Source organism: Scomber japonicus, chromosome 11, assembly GCF_027409825.1.
Source record: "Scomber japonicus isolate fScoJap1 chromosome 11, fScoJap1.pri, whole genome shotgun sequence".
In the NCBI taxonomy this organism is placed as follows: Eukaryota; Metazoa; Chordata; class Actinopteri; order Scombriformes; family Scombridae; genus Scomber; species Scomber japonicus.
The window spans coordinates 18,265,484-18,284,460 of NC_070588.1; the positions used below are offsets into that span (position 1 = coordinate 18,265,484).

The 18,977-nt window shown below is 38.9% G+C and overlaps 1 protein-coding gene across 1 annotated transcript in view; it reads right to left on the minus strand.

The window, feature by feature from the left end:
* The window catches only part of LOC128367871 (dedicator of cytokinesis protein 9-like), a 75,210-nt gene that overhangs the window by 4,199 nt on the left and 52,034 nt on the right, over positions 1–18,977 (minus strand). The window contains exons 15-48 of the mRNA XM_053328541.1: positions 18,437–18,559; positions 18,103–18,182; positions 17,786–17,973; positions 17,518–17,583; positions 17,331–17,423; positions 17,106–17,229; positions 16,828–16,946; positions 16,510–16,596; positions 16,266–16,352; positions 14,898–15,013; positions 14,218–14,287; positions 14,009–14,134; positions 13,834–13,905; positions 12,842–12,988; positions 12,658–12,741; positions 12,384–12,495; positions 10,970–11,148; positions 10,751–10,867; positions 9,838–9,952; positions 9,624–9,757; positions 7,544–7,658; positions 7,332–7,398; positions 7,183–7,230; positions 5,975–6,111; positions 4,906–5,021; positions 4,687–4,824; positions 4,410–4,592; positions 3,702–3,815; positions 3,381–3,596; positions 2,730–2,787; positions 2,330–2,436; positions 1,771–1,893; positions 1,575–1,688; positions 19–165 (exon numbers count right to left, since the gene is read on the minus strand). Of these exons, the coding sequence (XP_053184516.1) occupies positions 19–165; positions 1,575–1,688; positions 1,771–1,893; positions 2,330–2,436; positions 2,730–2,787; positions 3,381–3,596; positions 3,702–3,815; positions 4,410–4,592; positions 4,687–4,824; positions 4,906–5,021; positions 5,975–6,111; positions 7,183–7,230; positions 7,332–7,398; positions 7,544–7,658; positions 9,624–9,757; positions 9,838–9,952; positions 10,751–10,867; positions 10,970–11,148; positions 12,384–12,495; positions 12,658–12,741; positions 12,842–12,988; positions 13,834–13,905; positions 14,009–14,134; positions 14,218–14,287; positions 14,898–15,013; positions 16,266–16,352; positions 16,510–16,596; positions 16,828–16,946; positions 17,106–17,229; positions 17,331–17,423; positions 17,518–17,583; positions 17,786–17,973; positions 18,103–18,182; positions 18,437–18,559 (3,922 nt within the window). The remainder of the gene's footprint in view (positions 1–18; positions 166–1,574; positions 1,689–1,770; positions 1,894–2,329; positions 2,437–2,729; positions 2,788–3,380; positions 3,597–3,701; positions 3,816–4,409; positions 4,593–4,686; positions 4,825–4,905; positions 5,022–5,974; positions 6,112–7,182; positions 7,231–7,331; positions 7,399–7,543; positions 7,659–9,623; positions 9,758–9,837; positions 9,953–10,750; positions 10,868–10,969; positions 11,149–12,383; positions 12,496–12,657; positions 12,742–12,841; positions 12,989–13,833; positions 13,906–14,008; positions 14,135–14,217; positions 14,288–14,897; positions 15,014–16,265; positions 16,353–16,509; positions 16,597–16,827; positions 16,947–17,105; positions 17,230–17,330; positions 17,424–17,517; positions 17,584–17,785; positions 17,974–18,102; positions 18,183–18,436; positions 18,560–18,977) is intronic.

An 18,977-nucleotide genomic window follows, 5' to 3' on the forward strand; every position in this document is an offset into this window, starting at 1 on the left:
ATATCAACAAAGTCTCACCCTCCCAGAGTCCTGAATCATCTTCACGTTCTCCTGCCCAAATTTGTCAGAGTACAACTTCAGGAGCCTCTGAGATATCTCTGACAGAGGAGTGAATTTGGGTTCTTTGTAGATGTACTCTTTCCCATCTTCATCCTCAAAGAAGCCCTGAGAAGATGCAAAATACATTAAATGGCCACAATGACCTAAAATTGTGTCTATGAGATCAAGAGATATCAAGAAGCAAACTACACCACATCAAACCAAACATGGGCTGTGAGCTGTCATTCCAATACTTTGTTAAATGAAATGTTAAAGTACTCTTTAAGACTCAGCTCTGGGCTGAGAGGTTTGGCAGACTCCATAAATACACAGCTGTCGATCTAATATCCAAGCACAGACAAAGAAAAAAACAAAAAACAAAAACCCAACTGCACTGCAAGACATCAACTAGTGTCAGTTTAATGATGAGAGACAGACCAAAGGACAGTGGTGAGATACAGATTTCACACCACCAGTGGGAGTATTTGGTTTAGTCAGTTGTCTTGTATATGGTAAACAGTCCCATGAACAGATGGGTGAAGCCATGCATTTAACCAGTGAGATATGAATCCTGCTACAGTATTAGACCTTCAAGGGTTTCCTACTATAATTAGGACAACACTGAGGCTGGAGTAGAGGAGGAGTTAAAGGGCCAAACGATAAGCAATGCACGTGAAGTAGCACTGACTGCATTAGCAAAGGAGCACAACACAACCTAAAACATCACTGAAGCCCAACTGCAATGTTGGCTTTCACATTGATTTACCTCAGCCTCTGAGTCAGTAAACTGGTACTGCTACATGGATGTGGACAACAGAAAATACAATCAGTTATTCCATTAGAGCTATCTAAAATACTTAATCAAACTTCTACATTAACATTAGACCACCGTGTCAAGAAAGACATGAATTTGTGGATGTTATTTCGATCAAAGCACACAGGTAGAGGTAACCACACCCAGAAAATTATTTTTAAAAATCACAAGACAGAAATGAGGTCAGTACTAAAACTGTAAAAACCTAGATCTGTAACAGAAAAATGAGAAACACTAAAATGAGTGTAGAAGGATGAATGCCATGCAACACAGTCCCAAATACAGAAAGCAGCAATGGTGACTGATTGTTACTGTCACTCGAAGCAGCAGTTTGATAAGTGCAATGGATTATAGCAGTACCACCACACAAAGACTTAGGCCACTCAGAAAGGCTAGCAAGGTCTACTGCACAACTTACCGCCGCCTTCAAAGAGGATAAAAAGCAGAAAAGGGTATTAGAGTGGATCAAAAAATGCCACTGCATGTGGTCATGCTCTAAAAATAAAAAACACCTTTAGCAGCTCCCATGCTCAGTGTGAATTACTTTGCAAAACCAGAAAATAAATTAATACTTGTGCTCTTGGTGAAATTCAATTTGAATGATTTAAAATGCAGTTAGTGTGGAAATCAAATTAACAATAGGACTGGTTGGACAGATAACTAAAAGTAACACCCATCTTTACAGAATATGTTCATACTGATGCTTGAGTGTTGAACTCACCTGGCCAAAGAAAGCCACTCTGAAGTATGTGCCCAGCAATCTCTTGCCTGTGTGCATGACTTCTGTCACTTTGCTGTATGCACGATGCAGCGTGTCGTACAGGTGGGCCAGTTTCTGTGCAAAGTCAAAACATCTGATTAGGGATAAAGGGGATAAATTAGTGGGGATAAAATTCCTGATAAGGGCCATCTTGTACCTCAAAGTCCCTACGCTTCTCATAAATGGGGATTATGAGCTTGTAGATGTCAGAGATGAGCTCATAACGCTCTGCTTTCCACAGGCCATCTGCACACTCCTCCAAAAGCTCCATTAGGACATCCTGAGGGAACAGGAGGAATTAAAAATTGTCGATGAAGAATACATGAGAAAATTGCTGCCATAAAAAGTGTTTACTAAGACAACTCTTCTTTTAGCATGACCATAATTTAAAAAGAGACAACAAATAAAAGGAAACATACATCTATTTAGTGAGATTCTGGGTCCCTGGTAGACAAATGAAATTTGTGCTGAATTCAAAATAAAAGACTGGACTCATGAGTGAGAGGAGAAAGGAGAGACACATCCTTCCTCTGCAAATTTGATGGGCAGTTATGATATTGAGAAAATAGCAACATATTCTCATGCTTTTCTTTGAAATCCATCCAAATGAAAGCTTGAATCTGAATTAATTTGTCCAAATCTTACTAGCACATTTACAGCAAATTAAACCGACATGGATTTCTCCATTGCTTTAGTAGTAGAAACGGTATATGTACTTCATTGAAATGGACGTCCTGCATGCCGACGTCCTCCATCATGGCCCCTTCTTCATCAATGTTTGGAGTCACGACACGGAAGGCTGAGCAGCCCTGCTTGAACATGCCTGCACACAGCATGAAATAAGATCATATTTTAATTATCAGTCCAATCTTTCATACAAAAAATCAATCAATCAATCTATCAATCAATCAATCTATCAAGCTATCAATCTATCAATCTATCTATCAATCTATCTATTTATTTTATTTTTATTTTGTAATCATGATTGTGTTTACTTGCTGTTTGTCTTATCTGGCTGTTGTGTTCTTGTTCTGGGGGGGGGGGGGTCTGTATATGTTATTCTGATTTTGGTTAAAAAAAAGAAAAAGACATTTATTATTATTATTATTATATTACCTTTTCTCCTCAGGTATTCTGCCACAAGTGCTGCAACGTGCACGTAGCACATGGCTGCCTGTAAAGCACAAGAACAACACAGGTTAGATAAGAAAAGCGCTATTAATAAATTGATCACCCACAAAGTGAACATTAACATGTAATAAAATGGATTAAAGTCCAGATGTAGCAGCATTATGAGTGTATCTAACTTCTCTATCTTGATGTGTTTTAGAGTGGGAAGAATTTTCTTTGAATGTTGGGTGTGGCATTATAAATTTCAGCTCTGTGCTATTAAAAGTTAAAGATTGATTAATGGATAGATGTCATGATATTATTGGTTGATATAGGCTGGTTTAAGCCTAGGTAAGCACATGTCATACATTTTGCTTTAAAGTAAAAAAAAACAAAAACATGATTGGATTGGATTTTGACTGGATTTGAATTTGTTTTGGTATATATTGTTAAGTAAGTGTCCAATATAGCCAGAGATATGTTCTAAAAGTATTAAAAAGGCATTTTTAATTTCATGTTGGCTTTAAAATGCTTTTAATCACGTCAGCACTTGACATCTGAAACTTCACAGACCTATCATCAAATACAAGCATATATGTTGAATCAGCCTCTAATTGACCTATCCACACAGAGTAAGCATAGTCTCTGATCACAAACCTCTGACAAATCTCCGTTCTTCACATGGATTCGAGCCATGCTGTCCAGCCAGGTTTTCCGTAGCTCAGGTGTGCTAGCGTAAGACTTAGCCAGGCTGTACTGCAGGTCCACCAGCATCTCTGGGTCTCTCTCGTGCTCCTTCATCTGAGCCGTGGCCATCAAAACCGTTCTGATGCGTTTGGTCAGGTCCTTCACATCCGATGGGAACGCTGTGTTCTGTGGAAGAGGATGTAGAAATTAGAGAGAACTACTATGTTATTTTTAGTTGTATTGTTTTTGTAGTTCCTATTTCTAAATAATGAACATTAGTGAATTCCTGACCTTAATAGTTTTGTCACTGTTGGCACAGTTGTTGATTATTGACAGAGACTGCTGGAAACGAGTACTTCCAATACCGATGACATCAGCTATCAACTGACTGACAGCAATCACCACCTAAAGAAAAGGAAATATGAGTTTGTTGACATTGGCTAGTTTTTAAGTGTCCCACAGACTCCAATATCATATGTATAAATATATTAATACAACTGCTTATTAAACCCCAGTATGTAGAAACATACAAGCCACCTATTTTATGTTTTATTGTTGTACTTTAAAAGGGCAATGCATGAACACATGTATGTTATTCAGCACAGTGACATTTGGTATCAGCTAGATCAGTTAGATCCTAACATGCACCTTTGTGGGGACTTGCAATAAACATAGGTGTGCGAGTGTGTATGTAAATGTGTACACTTATTTGAGATTTGGGAGAAGAAGCACTGTGAGAAAAAGTACATTTTCAAGCTAAATACTATACTTTTAAGGGTTCTCTCAGTGCCTAAAAGGTGAAAATATTGTGCCTTTCCTTGTCTTACATTATAGTAAATTGAATATCTGAGTTTCACATTGCTATTATCTTTAACTACAACATTTTTTCACATTTTTCTGAAGTTTTATAGACCAAACAATTAATTGTGAAGATAATCGGATCACAGATTTAGAGCATATAAAGATCCATTGTATTTAAATCACAGAAGATTATCCAACCTGTAAGTGCGTCCGAACAAAAGATTTGCGACCTGTGTAGTCAAAGTTGCTCTTCATGAGGAAGTAAAGCAGATGTGCTGCATCGCTGCGAATAGAGCTCAGCTTGGAGTTACAACACTTCAAGATCTCATAGCAGAACGCAGCACACATGTCAGCACGGCCTTCAAAAAACGTGCAGGGAAACTGCAGGGTGAAAAGACAGAAAGGTTGTCAGCTATACAATGATTTGCCAGGACAAACAGAGTATTATTAGGCGGGAATCCAATGTCCTTCACACCTTGTAGATGAAGGTGCGCAGTGAAGTGAAAACTTGCTTGAGGGCCGTTTCTGACTGATTGATCCGCAGAAAACAGAGGTGGACTTCAAAAACTTTCTTCATGAGTGGACTATGGCCGTGGTCAGAGCACAGCTGCGTCTGTGGGGGAAGAGCGTATCTTCTTAAAAACTGAAAGATTCAGATTTAGCATTACAGACTAATATTATATCATATAGTTACCTTGAAGCCCATGATGAAGATACTGAGGGTGTCCAGGACAGTCAGGCACACTTCGGTGGCAATGTTTGCCTCCAGCAATGACTGATTCAACACATCTGCCTCTGAGTGACTGTAGGCTAAAGATGACACAACAGAAAGCTGTAGCTCTTTCATATATCATATCATATCATATCATATCATATCATATCATATCATATCATATAATATCACATCATATTGTATCTCAATATATCTTAAAATATAAGACCAAAGTGTTAAAGGCAAAGATGTTGAAGAATGAGAATTTTCATTAGGTTGAAAAGAAGTTTCATTCCAAACTGAAACAAAAAATATGACAGAAGCGATATCCAATGAATTATTAACACAAATTGAGTTTACTAATTGTAACATTCATTTTGTTTTTAAATGTCAAATGACAAATTTAAAGAAGCATTTTTTCCCCAACATGTTCATTAAATTTAGAATTTTCCATTTAACAGATAGAGAAATAAAAGCTAACAGATACAAAAACTGTATTTTTACAAAAGTCAGAACTTTGGAATGAAAGCCTTCCTATTTTACATGAATTGTGCTTTTCAGAAAATGAAATGTAAAATAAAGTTAAAAGTAGATGAGCTGTTCAGAGGGACTAGAAGCTAATGTTCAGTTAAAACAGGCATGCTCTTGATTCAACAGATGAACAGAGCCGATAATGGGCTGCAAACTGCCTGCCAACCTGATACATTCTTACCATGGTCTACAGATATTCCAAGAATACTTGAAATCTTTCTTACACTGAAAACACAAAGAAACTTTATTAAATGATGCCATTTAACAGAATCACCACATAGCTGTAGTTTAAGCGCTAAAATCATGTGATGCTACAAAAAGCTACCGTGGCCCAATTCAATTTAATTTACTTTCTCTTCTGGAGCATTTTCTGCTTGCTGGCGGGCTGGGTTTTAACAGAGAATGATGAGAAGGAGGATGATGTTGATGAGGAGTCAGGCTACACAGGGTGAGGCGGAGGACGGTAGGGGTCCTCTGGTAGAGGATGTTTGATGAGAAGTATAGTGTACGGGGCACTTACTGTGGTTAAAAGTGTATGAGTTATCCAGGCTGCTGAGCTGCTGTAAGCGGGCATGCATCATTCCCGCCCTGTTACGGGACACAGGCAGAGTCTGAGACTTCCGCTCATGTGCTACGGGTCCTGCCCCATCCTGGTTCCTGATGAGGAAACAGGACAATGTTAGATGAGTAGTTGACTAACAGCAAAGCCAGAGTTAGTGAAGTAGATTGGGATAAAAAATATTCACTTGAGTGGTGTAAAGATCACTTAAATGTCCTGGAAGTCAAATGATTGTAAGATAATGTAGCTTTTAAGAGTTTAAGGTATCATAATAATGAAATATCAAACTGAAAAGACTGAAAAATTTAATATTTGACAATTTGGGTGTGAATTTGCATTATTGAATTAGTAAAGTCATAATGTGCCATGTTTGGCATGCAGGTAAAAGAGATAATTATCACAGCAGAAATAGCAGCATTAGAGCGGTGAGTTACAGCTGTAGCCATGCATATAAGTTTATGACAGAAGCGGATGCTACTGGTGAAGTTGTGTCGCAGCATTGCAGCTTTTGTAAGGTGAGAAAACATCATGCATCAGTTTGAAAAAGTCAATTCCACCTTTAGTCTTACCCAAGCAGGAGAGGGCAGGAGCCAGGTTTATTTCATTATGTTAAACTTGCCAGCATTTGAGTGAACAGAGATAGAAACAGTGGTGGGAGGTTAGAGAGAGTGAACACCCAAAAGCCCTCTGGGAGTCAAGGCCACAGCCGCCACATAGAGAACTGGATGTGTGTTTGGATATGTTTTGATTGCTTGTCAAATAATATGCTGAACCTACAGTCACACCTTTCAATAAGTAGCTTTTGCTGTTTACAAGGAATGAGTGACAATGCCCTATAGTCCTTGTGTGAAGTTTAACAGGCAATAATGCACAATGGAGAAATTATTTAAGAGACAACAACAAGATTATTTAATTTATCTGATATATATTGTTTACTTTTCTTATTTAAAAAAAAATCCTGTCATAGTGAATATATTAGATTATTATTAATTGTATATTGCTGGAGATGTTATGGATTTCACTAAAATATTAAGGATTTCACAGAAATACAATAAACTTTTCAAAAAAGTTTGACAAATAAAAGCCTCGGACTCAATCTCAATCACAATCATCTCAAAACTAAAGAAATCATTTCAGACAATAATCAATGACACTGACGACACCATTACCTTGCGATGTATCTCTTTCCCATGTATCTGAACTGATGGAGGCACACTCTGAAGAAGAAAAGCAAGTGAAAAATCAGTCACCGTAAACTCTTCGACATCAATTATAATGTCACTCGGGATGTTCTTGATAGCAGTCTAAGACGTCTTACTCGACTAGCGTGAAAAAGTCCATTAGTTCAGCAGATGTAGCCTTGTTCCAGTATGTGAACAGAGCGTCTGAAAGAGACAAAGATTGACATTGAAAAGAGAAATTTGTATTGTTGTATTGTGGACATACAACTTAATACAATGTCTGAGACAAACATAGTTGGAGGTATTTGGGACACAACAAGAGAAATATGGAGGAACAGAGAGATCCTACCCTCTGACATGCTTTTCAGCACGTGCAAGAAGCACATTAAGAGACTCTTGATCTCTGCTTGGTCCAGTTTATCACATCGCAGCGGGGAACTGCCCAGGGTTGAGGCAGGCTGGTTCTGAGGGACAAAGAGGCCGGTCAGGTATAGAGAGACAAATATATAATCCTGTCAGGGCTCTTGGCCCTGTAAAATTCGCTTTGCTGCCTCATGATAAACCACATTGTCATTTACAGAAACTACAGTCAGATGGTCAATCAAAAAAACAAAAGATATTTACCAAAGAGACTTTAAAACACGAAACAAGACTTTTTTTCAAGTTTCATGGCTGTGTGGTTATAGTTCAAAGTCTAAACTTTTTGAGTTTTGGTCTGTGTCATAGACACTGTACTGCATAAAAAAGTGGTAACAACTATTTATAGCTTTCTTAAAGCCTGGTATAACAGTGTAAAGCTACACTAGTGGAGTCTTGTGGAAAAGTTGCAAATGGACAACAAACACCATTTCTCCCAGCTGAGGCAGAGAGCAGGGAGAAAACATAACCAAAGCAGTGGAGCGAAAGCTCTACCACAGCAAGGGGTTGGCAATATACCAAGCACGTTTCTTTGCCAGCAGTTAGTCTAGATCATGAAACTGGCTGGGGATGACTTCATGGAAAGCATGAGGCTATTGCTTTGGCTTCTAAAAAGGGCAATTTGGAAAGGGGAGAACTTCAAGGCTGAATTTAGTTGTCCTGAAAAAGGGGAAAAAACTGTGAAGTTGCGGTGTACTTATTTTCACTTATTACTTACTTTCTAAAAAGAGTTTGAGCTAAACTGGAATTATTTGGGGGTTGGTGATTATTTCAATTACTTATTGGTGTCCTGCTTTCCCCCCTACACTATGATGTTAGAAATATTTTTATAAAAACTATCACACATAACAAATGAAAACAGTTCCAACTGAAGATGAAACAAACAACAGCCCTGTGTAAAGCCTGCTCATCTCCCTTTTCACAGGGCTCTGGCTCCCAACGCTACCAGTGAAGTTCAATCCTTCCCAGATTTAGCCAGAGGCTCTCTATCAGAGAAAAAATTGACACAGCACACGAGAGAGAAACTGGAAAATTAGAAATCCCTTGAGCGTGCATTCTTATCAACATCTGGTAAAAGAGCACAGACAAAAAAAGGCCCTGTGATACAGCAGGTCTACTTCATGGCATCAGATAACAAATAGGCCAAACCCTGAGAATCATCTGGCAAAGAAAAGGCTTAGGGATTTGGACACACACTCTCATAAACACTGTCACATTCCCAGATGGGACACTGCTAGGAGGGAGGACTGTGTGAAGAAAGGAGACGTTTTGTACTTGAAGTGAAATGGTGGCACTCTCTGACCCACAGGGCACAGAGAGCAGGGAGAAGTCCATTGTGACACGCTTGGTACGTGCGGAGAGCACGGATTCCTCAGTTTCCGCAAAGAAGCGCAGGACATTGGTAGAATGCCTCCGTACAAACTTCCCTGTCTGCCATGGCCAGCCGTACAAGTGAGGTGTGAGGGAGTTAATGGTACAAGTTAACAAGGAGTGACTTTCTGTGGCACTTTGGGCATTAAAAGGTACAGTGTGTAGAATTTATTGACATATAGTGGAACAAACTTGGCAGAAATGGAATATAATATAAATAAAATAACAAGTATGTTTTAATTTGTGTATAAAAATATATAAAATAATTTCATTAGCTTTAAATGAGCTCTTTATATCTACAGAGGGTCTACTACAGGGTCCTCTTCCAAGAAGCCATGTTACACCACCGCGTTTCTACAGTAGCTGAGAACAGATAAACCAAACACTGGCTCTAGAGAGGGCCTTTTGCTTTCTTTTTTTAGTTTCATGGCCACAATCGTTTCTCTTACATGCTTGGAAGGGGAGGGAGGATATTCATCTGCAACCTCACAGCTAAATGGCATTAAATACTACACATTGCACCTTTAAAAGTGATTTCTGGTATGGGCAGTTGCAGTGAAATTGAATGGATGCCACAGAAAGCCTAAATTTGATTTCTAATGAATGTTGAGTGCCATCTTGCAGTACTTTCTGACATGTACCTTGTCCAGCGAGTTGCCCTTGTCGTGGTTCCTCTCAGGCAGGCTGTTGCTAGAGTCAGTGCTGATGAGGGACCCGCGAGAATCTGCGTGACGCACAGAGTTAATGTTGGGGGTAGATGTCGTGTGAGGTGAAGCTGTAAGAAATAGAATTTTATATCAGTATAAAAACAAAAACGTCTTTCCTAACATTTTCCACCATCATTTTTCTACTCACCAGTGCCAGAAATTACTCCAAAAACATCTTTGTGCAAGCTGGTGTCCAAAAAGGTGCTGGACCTGGGTGGTGGTGTCATCAAAGCGTTGGTAAGGAGTAAATCTTCTCTGCCATTCTGAGGGCAAACAGTGTAAGATTTCAGTGGTGACACACCCACATACAGTACAACTCTGTATGATCTTATAAACCACTAAATGGTATGTTAAGTGGAAGTCAAACATTGGTCATCAAAATTTGCAGATTGAAACTTTTAAAGATTTAAGTAATTTAGTGTGGAATGATTTGACATAAGAAATTCATATCACTGTTTGAATTCTGAACAAACATACTGAATATGGGGAAAAAAACATATAATTTAGCTACAAAATCAAACCATTTGCTTTGATAGAGTCCATTTTTATCCTACTTAAGTATTTACTACTGTTTATTAATATCTGACCCTTTAAAAGAACTGAATATGCTGTTTCACAACAATTGCATATGGGTATATATTTACATTTTTCACTGCTTACATGGTCATTTTTGTGTTGCTGCTGAACCCAGTTTATATCTACTCATGTACTACTGTGAAATGGATAATAATTATCCACAGATAAAATTTTGACAATCCCATTCACGGTCCATTGCACAGAAAAGACAATGAGCCTGTGAGTTAAATGAGACAATGTGATGTACAGGATAACATCTAGTTTGATAGTTATCAGCTAAGACTGCTACAGCAGACTTTTCTCCCTTTTTACTTTCCTTTTCTTTCAGTAGTATGTTTTCCTTTTATGTGGATTGTATATTAGTTTTTCTCAGGTGTTGATTGGTGGAGTGGATATGGTTAGAAGGCAGGGCTGTGTTATGCTTTGTGGTTTTCTTAGCTTGCGATATGAAATATCCAAATGAGGCCACTAGGTGGCATCCTTACATTGTTGGAGTGGTTGACTGTGAACGGGGAGACTTCCTTCACATTCAGTCTGTTGACGTTCTCTTGAAGCAGACCAAACAAGGGCAAGTAAAGCGTGGCCAACCTGGCTTGTTGGCTCTGAAAAACAAATAAATCACTCAGCAGAATGTCTCTCACACAAGATCGGATACTGAAATTAACGGGAAAAAACAAGAGACAGAAGCAAAAGGCGCTGCTTACCTTGGAGGTGTAACGGTCATCAAACGTGTGCTTCATCATCAAGTTCTTCAGCACCTGGATGGATAACTGACGAATGTCCCTAAACTCCTGTAGAGCTGTACTGACCTCCCTGAGGAGCAGCCCGACCAGGAAGTGGTTCTTACAGAAGTCATCTGTCAGCGAGTAATCCAGCTGGAGGTCTGAGGGAGAGGATGAAGAAGAGATTAGGACTGATTGATAGAAATAAGTGAAGCATATGAAAGGAGATGGAATCACACAACATCAAGTAAATAGAGTCATTTTACAATTTAATATAAATCTGACACAATGAAGGTATAAACAAGAAAACAAGAAAACTTTGAAGGTATACTGATTGTAGCCAACATTCAAATCTGGCAAGTGCAAATATTTTCCTTGCTGACAATTGATTCTTGCTGATTTCCATCTGATCGTCTATATGAGGAAAAAAAACAGATATGCAGACAGACTTGTTTGAAAGATTCAGGTTGTGTGACTGTGCTGCTGTTCTACATGAGCAAGGGTTTATTGTGGACAAAAAGGGTTTAAGCTAGTGATTGATTGAACAGAGGCAGATGTTCACAGATTGTTTTAAACAGCATTAAAGACAAGTAAAGCAATCACACTCACACAAACGCTTCACAACTATCTCTATCTATTTGTATCTTTTTAAAAACTGCATTTAAATGCAGGGTTTAAAAAAACAACAGATTTCTTAAGAATGACAGAAAATAAATTGCTCCTGAATTTATTCTCATCACTCCAAACCACTTCAAAAGAGAAAGAATCTACTTGGAAATATACACCACACCTCCACAAGGAGTCAATTTTAGATATATGGTAGGACTACAAATGATTTGCAGTATTATCTGTCAGCACTTGAAACGGAGAAAACATTCCACATCAGACGTTTGCACCAAAATTGAAAGATAGAGTCCAGATTTCTGAGGGAATTTGCAACTTTCCGACCATGGTTGAATGATTTGATCCAAGTCAAGCATCAAACCTTGCACCTACCTACTGGAGTATCGCATGACTCCACCGTATCACATGGAGATAATACAGCTAATTGACAAAAGAAATGAGGAACACAAAGAAGAAACAAAGTACATTCTGTAAACAACAATTGAAAGCATATTCAATATTAATGAATTAAACTTCTTCCATTACATGTGTATAATAGTTTGTGTAACCCAATTCAATGGACTAATTTTGTTGTTGTAAAACTAACAAAGGAGGCAATCCATAAAATCAGTTTTGTTTAGAACAGTTTTATTAGTGTTGGCTTTGTACAGCCGAGCAATTTGGTTGGGTTTCAGTATTCTACTTCTACTCTAACACAACCAGCTTTATAACAGTTGCGTGCTATCATTAGGTTTGACTCTTGATCAGGAGATACATTTTATATATTTCTCACCTTGAAATCTCAGTATCCTGCCCTTTCCAAATGGCATAGGCAGGTTTAAGGGGACGTAGTGCTCGTGGTTGCACACAACACGCAGGAACTCAAACTTGAACTCAAACAGCGTCTGCAGTTTGAAACAACAAAAACTTGTAAATAAACACTCAGAAACATCTTTGCCTGAAACATGCAGTATTTGGAGCACAGCCTGACATCTTCCATCATTGTCCGAACAAGCTAACACAAACAAGCTGTACAATTTGTTTCTACAAAAGGTTGCTACTGTTACCTTTGGGTCTCCAGGCATAAAACTGTTGATATAGTTGTTGATCTGCTTGAACATAAATCCTCTGTCCATCAGGTTAAAACAGCGCTACAGAATGAGGGGGGAAAATGCTTCTGTCATTATTTACAGTACAAGAAATACATTAATATTTACACTTAAAGAAGCGACTGTAACTGTGAATCCTGACCTTGATAAAGACTGCCAGGCTGTGGTTGGCGTTTCTGGCGGCATCCAGGTTGTCTTTGTATTTCTGAGTGATGTGTGGCATCATCATGTTGACCAGAGTCTCCACAGTGTGATGGAAGGACGCTGAGAAACGCTGATTCCTGGACAGCTGAAAGGGACAGCCAGAATGTTGGTACAAACGTAGCAACATAATATATCTCATTATAAAGGAAGTTATAAGTCTGGAGATATAAATGTTTCACTCCTACTAACTGGTATTGTCTCTGTTGTCAGATATGCTACCATTATTATCCAAAAACTATTAAAAAACACATTACTGTTGCAGCTGAAAACAACTCTATGGAGGGTTGTGAGAGTGAACCAAAACTGTAAAACAATGCTTAACAATGAGGTGAAATTCACTATTAAGCTCCTAAAGCTATGGGGAGCTGCAGAGTCATTTGATAATCAGTTTTGTAATTGTAAGTTTATCACCACAAGCGACACCTCCGACATTACATATTGTCATTTGATACATTGGTAAAAAATTGTTTTAAGTAGGAAATATTTGGCTTGGAGCTATGTGTCAAAGACAGGGTAAGGAAGCTGGAAAATATGGATTGACTAACAAATTGTTAACATGTTGAAGATGTGTTAACAATAACAAAAATGCAGCCGAAGGTCGGCCGCATCTTTCACTGAAACATCACAGAACAGGGTTGCTCTGTTTTCAGACTGTTATGACAAACTCTTGTAGATCTAACTTCCACAGAGGCCTCCAGATTATGCCAGTGGAGGTTAAACACAGGGATGTGGTTGGTTATAGGGTATGAACAAATGTAGTCAATTAAATTGCACAGCAGTGTAGGACACACTGTGGATACATAATACTTTGACTGTGGTACTGCGGCTGTCCACAAGACTTGGCATGTTGTAAACTGCAGTGAAGAACTGAAGCTGTAATAAAGCAGACAAGAGCAGACACCTCTCAGTGTAATGTCAAGGCAGACTTACCTTCACTTTACAGCTCTCAATCAAGTACTGAGCCATGGACTTGACTAAGGCTTCAAAGAAATACCAGGAGTACTGGAGGGCAAACAAACATCAATCAGAGAACAATAAAGAGGAAATTCATGCAAGATATAATTATAGGCTGTGAAGTCCTTCAAAAAAAGTACAGATATGTTACCTTGAGCAGCTTGTTACACGTGAGGAAATCAGTGGAAGGCTTCAGGATAGCGGTCATGGCTTTAGCCAACTCTTCATGCACCGTTCGGGTGGTGACGGATGTGTATGGCTCAGTCTTGAATACAAACTGTATCAGAGAGCCATGTCAATTCCCCAGTACGAACAGAAAATACAGACAGTCCGTTGTGATATACGGCATGACAATTTTACCTTCACATATGATCTCAGGTAATGCTCCAACCCTTCTTCATGGCACTGGGCAACAATGTGGATCATGACCCTAAAATACAAACAATGGAAGAGGAAAGCATGTGTGAGGAAATGGATGTGAGCATGGCTGAGACAGCTGGAGGCCTCATTTATTGATTGTATTGCATACATTTCTGTTCTAACAGCCCTTTACAAGTTACATTTTGAAAATGTTATTGGTTTCTGTGATCATTCCTCCTGTTCATACGGTCCATGACCACATCCTTCTTCAAAGCAATTCTTATAAAACTTAACCTTTTTAGTACAAAATTGCCTTCTTGAGTTACAGTACTAAACTCCACTGCAGCACAGCAAGGTAATGTTTGAGAAACCTTGTTACTTTGGATGATACTCACTGAACTTATCTAACACAATCTCATATAAGCTTCAGATGGACAGTGGATTTTGTCTCAAAAATATGAATGCATCTCTTCACATCCAGTATAGAGAAGACTAATTATAGAGAATCCAAACCTCTTTCAATATACATGTGGGCCTTCCTTGAAAATCTTCTCACTTTGATTTATTGGTACACATAAAAAACAGCTGTCTATACATTTCTATTGAATAGGTATATGCTGAAGGATTAATCTTTCCAATTCTACTGGAGTCCAGTCAAAGAGAGTCTGAGGAATACTTGCCTGGTGACGTTGACTGCCACATCCTCTTGGGTGGCACTGGTTAACACCCTAAACAATTGATTCAGGGTGGTGGGCAGGAACTTGATCATCACATGACTCTCCATGGCATGCAGGCTCTGACAGAACAATCAAATAGGTATATTTGGATTGAGCTCAATTGCATAATCGCAGAATTTTCAAAAAACAATGTGTTCATCTTTCTTTGCCACTCTGACAAAGAGCACATGAGGTCACTGCTAATGCAAAATAATGTATGAGGAAATGAATCTAATAACAACAACAACAACAGGAGGACATGAGTGAACAACAGTGTGCTAATCAGCCACACCTTATGCCTCAGTGCCTGGAACATGGCAGAGTGTGGTTACTGGTGCATCTTTGCCTGTGTACAGGAAACTAACACAAGCCCTGCCAAGTCATTTGGCAAGCGGCCATTCAGCATGGTTGACCTGCTGTTTGACCCTCTGGCTATTGTTTGTGTGCACTGCTGTGTTTACATTAGAACCCAAGAGATGCATTGGTCCAAGTGTTGCTTTCCATGTCAATGTCCACTAGGAGAGCGGTAAACTGAGATTCCCATGGACTAGAATAAGAGAGCGAGCGATGGGAAGAGTGATAATTGAACTACCAGAACTATAGAAAATATCAGTTAGACACACATGGGCACAACTAAGATTGACACACTGGGAAAAGAAGCGTCTGTGAGGGGCTGACATGTGACAGATAAGATTGAACAGATTTACTGGTATCATAAAATCTTTGGCGACAAATAAATTCTGTATAAATGGTGAAGCACAAATTGTAATGAAGAATGTGCTGTTGGCAAGCTACAGCAAACATAGAAGACTAAAACACATTAATCTTCATGTGATTCAGTGTGACTGCGGTTTCATGGTGAGGACGAGTTAGATTGCATATTGATACAGAGAGGCAAAAGTGTAAAAACATGCCTGATCTTTCAGTTAACAAAAAAAGTTTTAAGAAAATGTCATCATGCTCAGACTTAATTCCTGATCCTCTATTTATGTACAGCTATTTATGTAGAACATGTGCACACAATTATGCAGTATAAATAGGAAGATGTTTGTCAACACTGTGGACTGTGGGTTAAATACAACTCAGTGTCAGATTAACAGTCTCTGTCTGGCATGCACTGCCAATTCCAGTCAATGAATTATCCTAGAAATGAACAATATCAAGCACATGAAAATTGTTCTAATAAAAATATATATAAATGTGTTCAAATGACAACAAAATTAATAGAAAAAAAGCATTTTAGTATTTACCAGGATGTGTATCAGCCATCAGAAATTCTGGCTAACCATATCAGTATCTCTACACTAAAATCCTCAAGTCTTTATAATTTACCTTCAGGTATTTGACCAGTTCTCCTCCTGAAGCCTGGGCTCCAGATGCACTTTGACAGTGATGAAAGAAATTGTGCAAATGTTGATCCTGAAACACAAAGTCAGAAAGCAGGAATTATTCTAAAAGCTTCAGTGTAAGGAAATCAAAGCAAAAGTTCAGATATGACATAATAAGATGAAATAAGATGCAGATAAATCAGCCGTCTTACTACTCTCACAGTGCGCTACAACAAAAAATAACTAACCTGAGTGTAGACAGTGGACACAAGGTGTGTGGACACCCTGAATAAAGGCTTTCCTCCATCCACCCATTTGACTTCAGGACCTGAATGCTGCAATACAAAAAAACAACTATTAAGTTTACTACAGTATTTAATACCATTATGTAAATAGACAATTGCAGTAAATTTTAATATTCCACTAATAGAGTCACATTTTCTCCAGTAGCATGAATATAAATCAGGATTCCACTAATGAAAGGCTGAAAAAGAAAGTATAGCACATGAACTCTGAGTAGGTGAGGTGAACCCTTCACTGTCTAAAAACTTGAGGATGCACTCTACCTTGCCGGCGCCCTCCTGACAGCTGAGGTATCCAGCAGGCAAGTTGGCAGCCACAGAGATCTGATTCTCATTCATGATCACCCGGCCATCCTTCAGCAAGGGGAGCCAGGCGTAACCCACTGAGAGCAGAGGCAGAGCAGAAGATACTCAGCTAGCAACCTCACACTTCATGCCAGTAACAACAGTAACACATGGAAAAACTCAAACAGAAAACACAGATACTGCAAATTTTAACAAAATCATTGTTCTGGAGATTCAGTTTTGCATATGGGTGATACCTTGCATCTCAATCACATCTCTCTTTTTTGTGCTGGCCTTGCTGTTGCTGTCACAGCTGACATGATAGAAAGTGAAGAGTAGATGGTGCTTCTCATGGAGCTGGGTTGGAAGTTCAATCTTAAACTAAGGAATAAGAGCAGAAATAAACATTCAATTCATACATTTCCTACTGCCTCATAAATGTGGCCTCATCATCACTGAGGCTTTGAAGAAATTTGTCTCACCTCATCATAGAATTCGGGGTTGTGCTGGTGATGTAATACTCCAGCAAAGGCATTTTTGGTAAACAAGGGTCCTCCAGGTCGGCCGTAGATGCACTGCGGAATGATAACAATAGGTAGTTAGTTCCCGCGACAGGTGGGGCTGTCCTTTGGGGATTTGGGAAAACTTCCTGGAAACACTTGAGTTTACCTTCAGAGAGACAGCGTCTTCCTCATCCGAGTCCTTAAACTCAATGCAGACGGCTATGTTTCTAGCCTGCAGACAGACACAGAGAGCAAAATTGATCCAAAGAAATAGTGCTGTAGCTTCAGGTCACAGAAAAAGGGGTTTCTACTAAAGCAAACTGGTGTAGTCTGTCTAGTTACAATATTTCAATTTCAATGTGTAGAAAGGGAACATTAATCATTTCTGTTCCTGTGCCAATAAACAACACTGTACAGTATACATTTTGTGATACCTTTGCAAATGACTTCTGGCTGTCGTACTTCAAGTGCTTCGGGTAGATGTAGAGGTGATTGTTGTAGATTGTGAAAGGCTGAGAACATTTGGCTATGCACGGCACAAACTCCTCCACTTCGAAGAAGATGTTGGTCTTCTCGCTAACATCAAACTGCTTCACAGGAATGTAGGATGAGGTAACACAATCTATATACAGAAGCAGGAGGGAGGGAAACCAAAATAAACAGCCCAGTAGACAATGTGACCCATCTGGTCTGCACAGGAACAGATTTCATTTCTCATGTCAGATGCATGGAGTGAATTCAGAGAGCTTACTTGTCAAGTCAGGAGCTACATTGTCAATGGTAACATCAAGGTTTCCTAGGATTACAGGCAGCTTGGCCATCTTCTCTGGTCTGAGGAAAGGAAAATAAGCTGAAGTTAAGCATTTGCTATCATCAACCAAAGACTGAATATAAAAAACAGGCAGGCAGCTAAGACATGAAAAGAAAGAAATGGCATATTATCACATTTACAGATGTGAGCAAACATCTTATTTTCAATAGAAACCAAAGTACAAACTATAGGAACATATTTTCCTTTCCAGTGCATCTGTAAAATTACTCAAGACAAATTCATAATACAGTGCACTTAGAGAAGCATTACTAACTTTCTGAAGTCAGCCAGCAGTTTGAGCATGTCGTCATTGGACAGCTTGTTACTGTCCTGTCTGTACAGAGCTGAGAAACGAGCACTTTTGTCAAGCGTCCCCGAAGCATCTTTAAACAGTTGCCTGAAAAAGAGAAGAGCAGAGTCAGGAACATTTCTCTTGTCCTGCACACACCTACATCAGTGTTTGAATTTGAATTTGTTTGTTTCATTTGACAAAGGAAGAATATCTACAATCTGAGGCAGAGGAAATGCCTTCAAAACACAAACACTTCAAAACCCACAAGTATTCAATTAATCCTCATATAAAACAGAAAAGAACATTTTAACATTTTAGAAGGTGTGACCAGTCAAATTCTTCACATTGACTCAGGCAATCAACTGATTATTTATACTGTTGGTGATTAACTTAATGTCAATAACCTAATCAACTGAGTGTGCAGTATTGTGACATTTCTGATAGACTGCACCATATACTTTTGGTGTGTGTCTGCTTGGGTTATAGCCCTAGTAGAAAAGCAAAGATATGTTTCTGATGACAA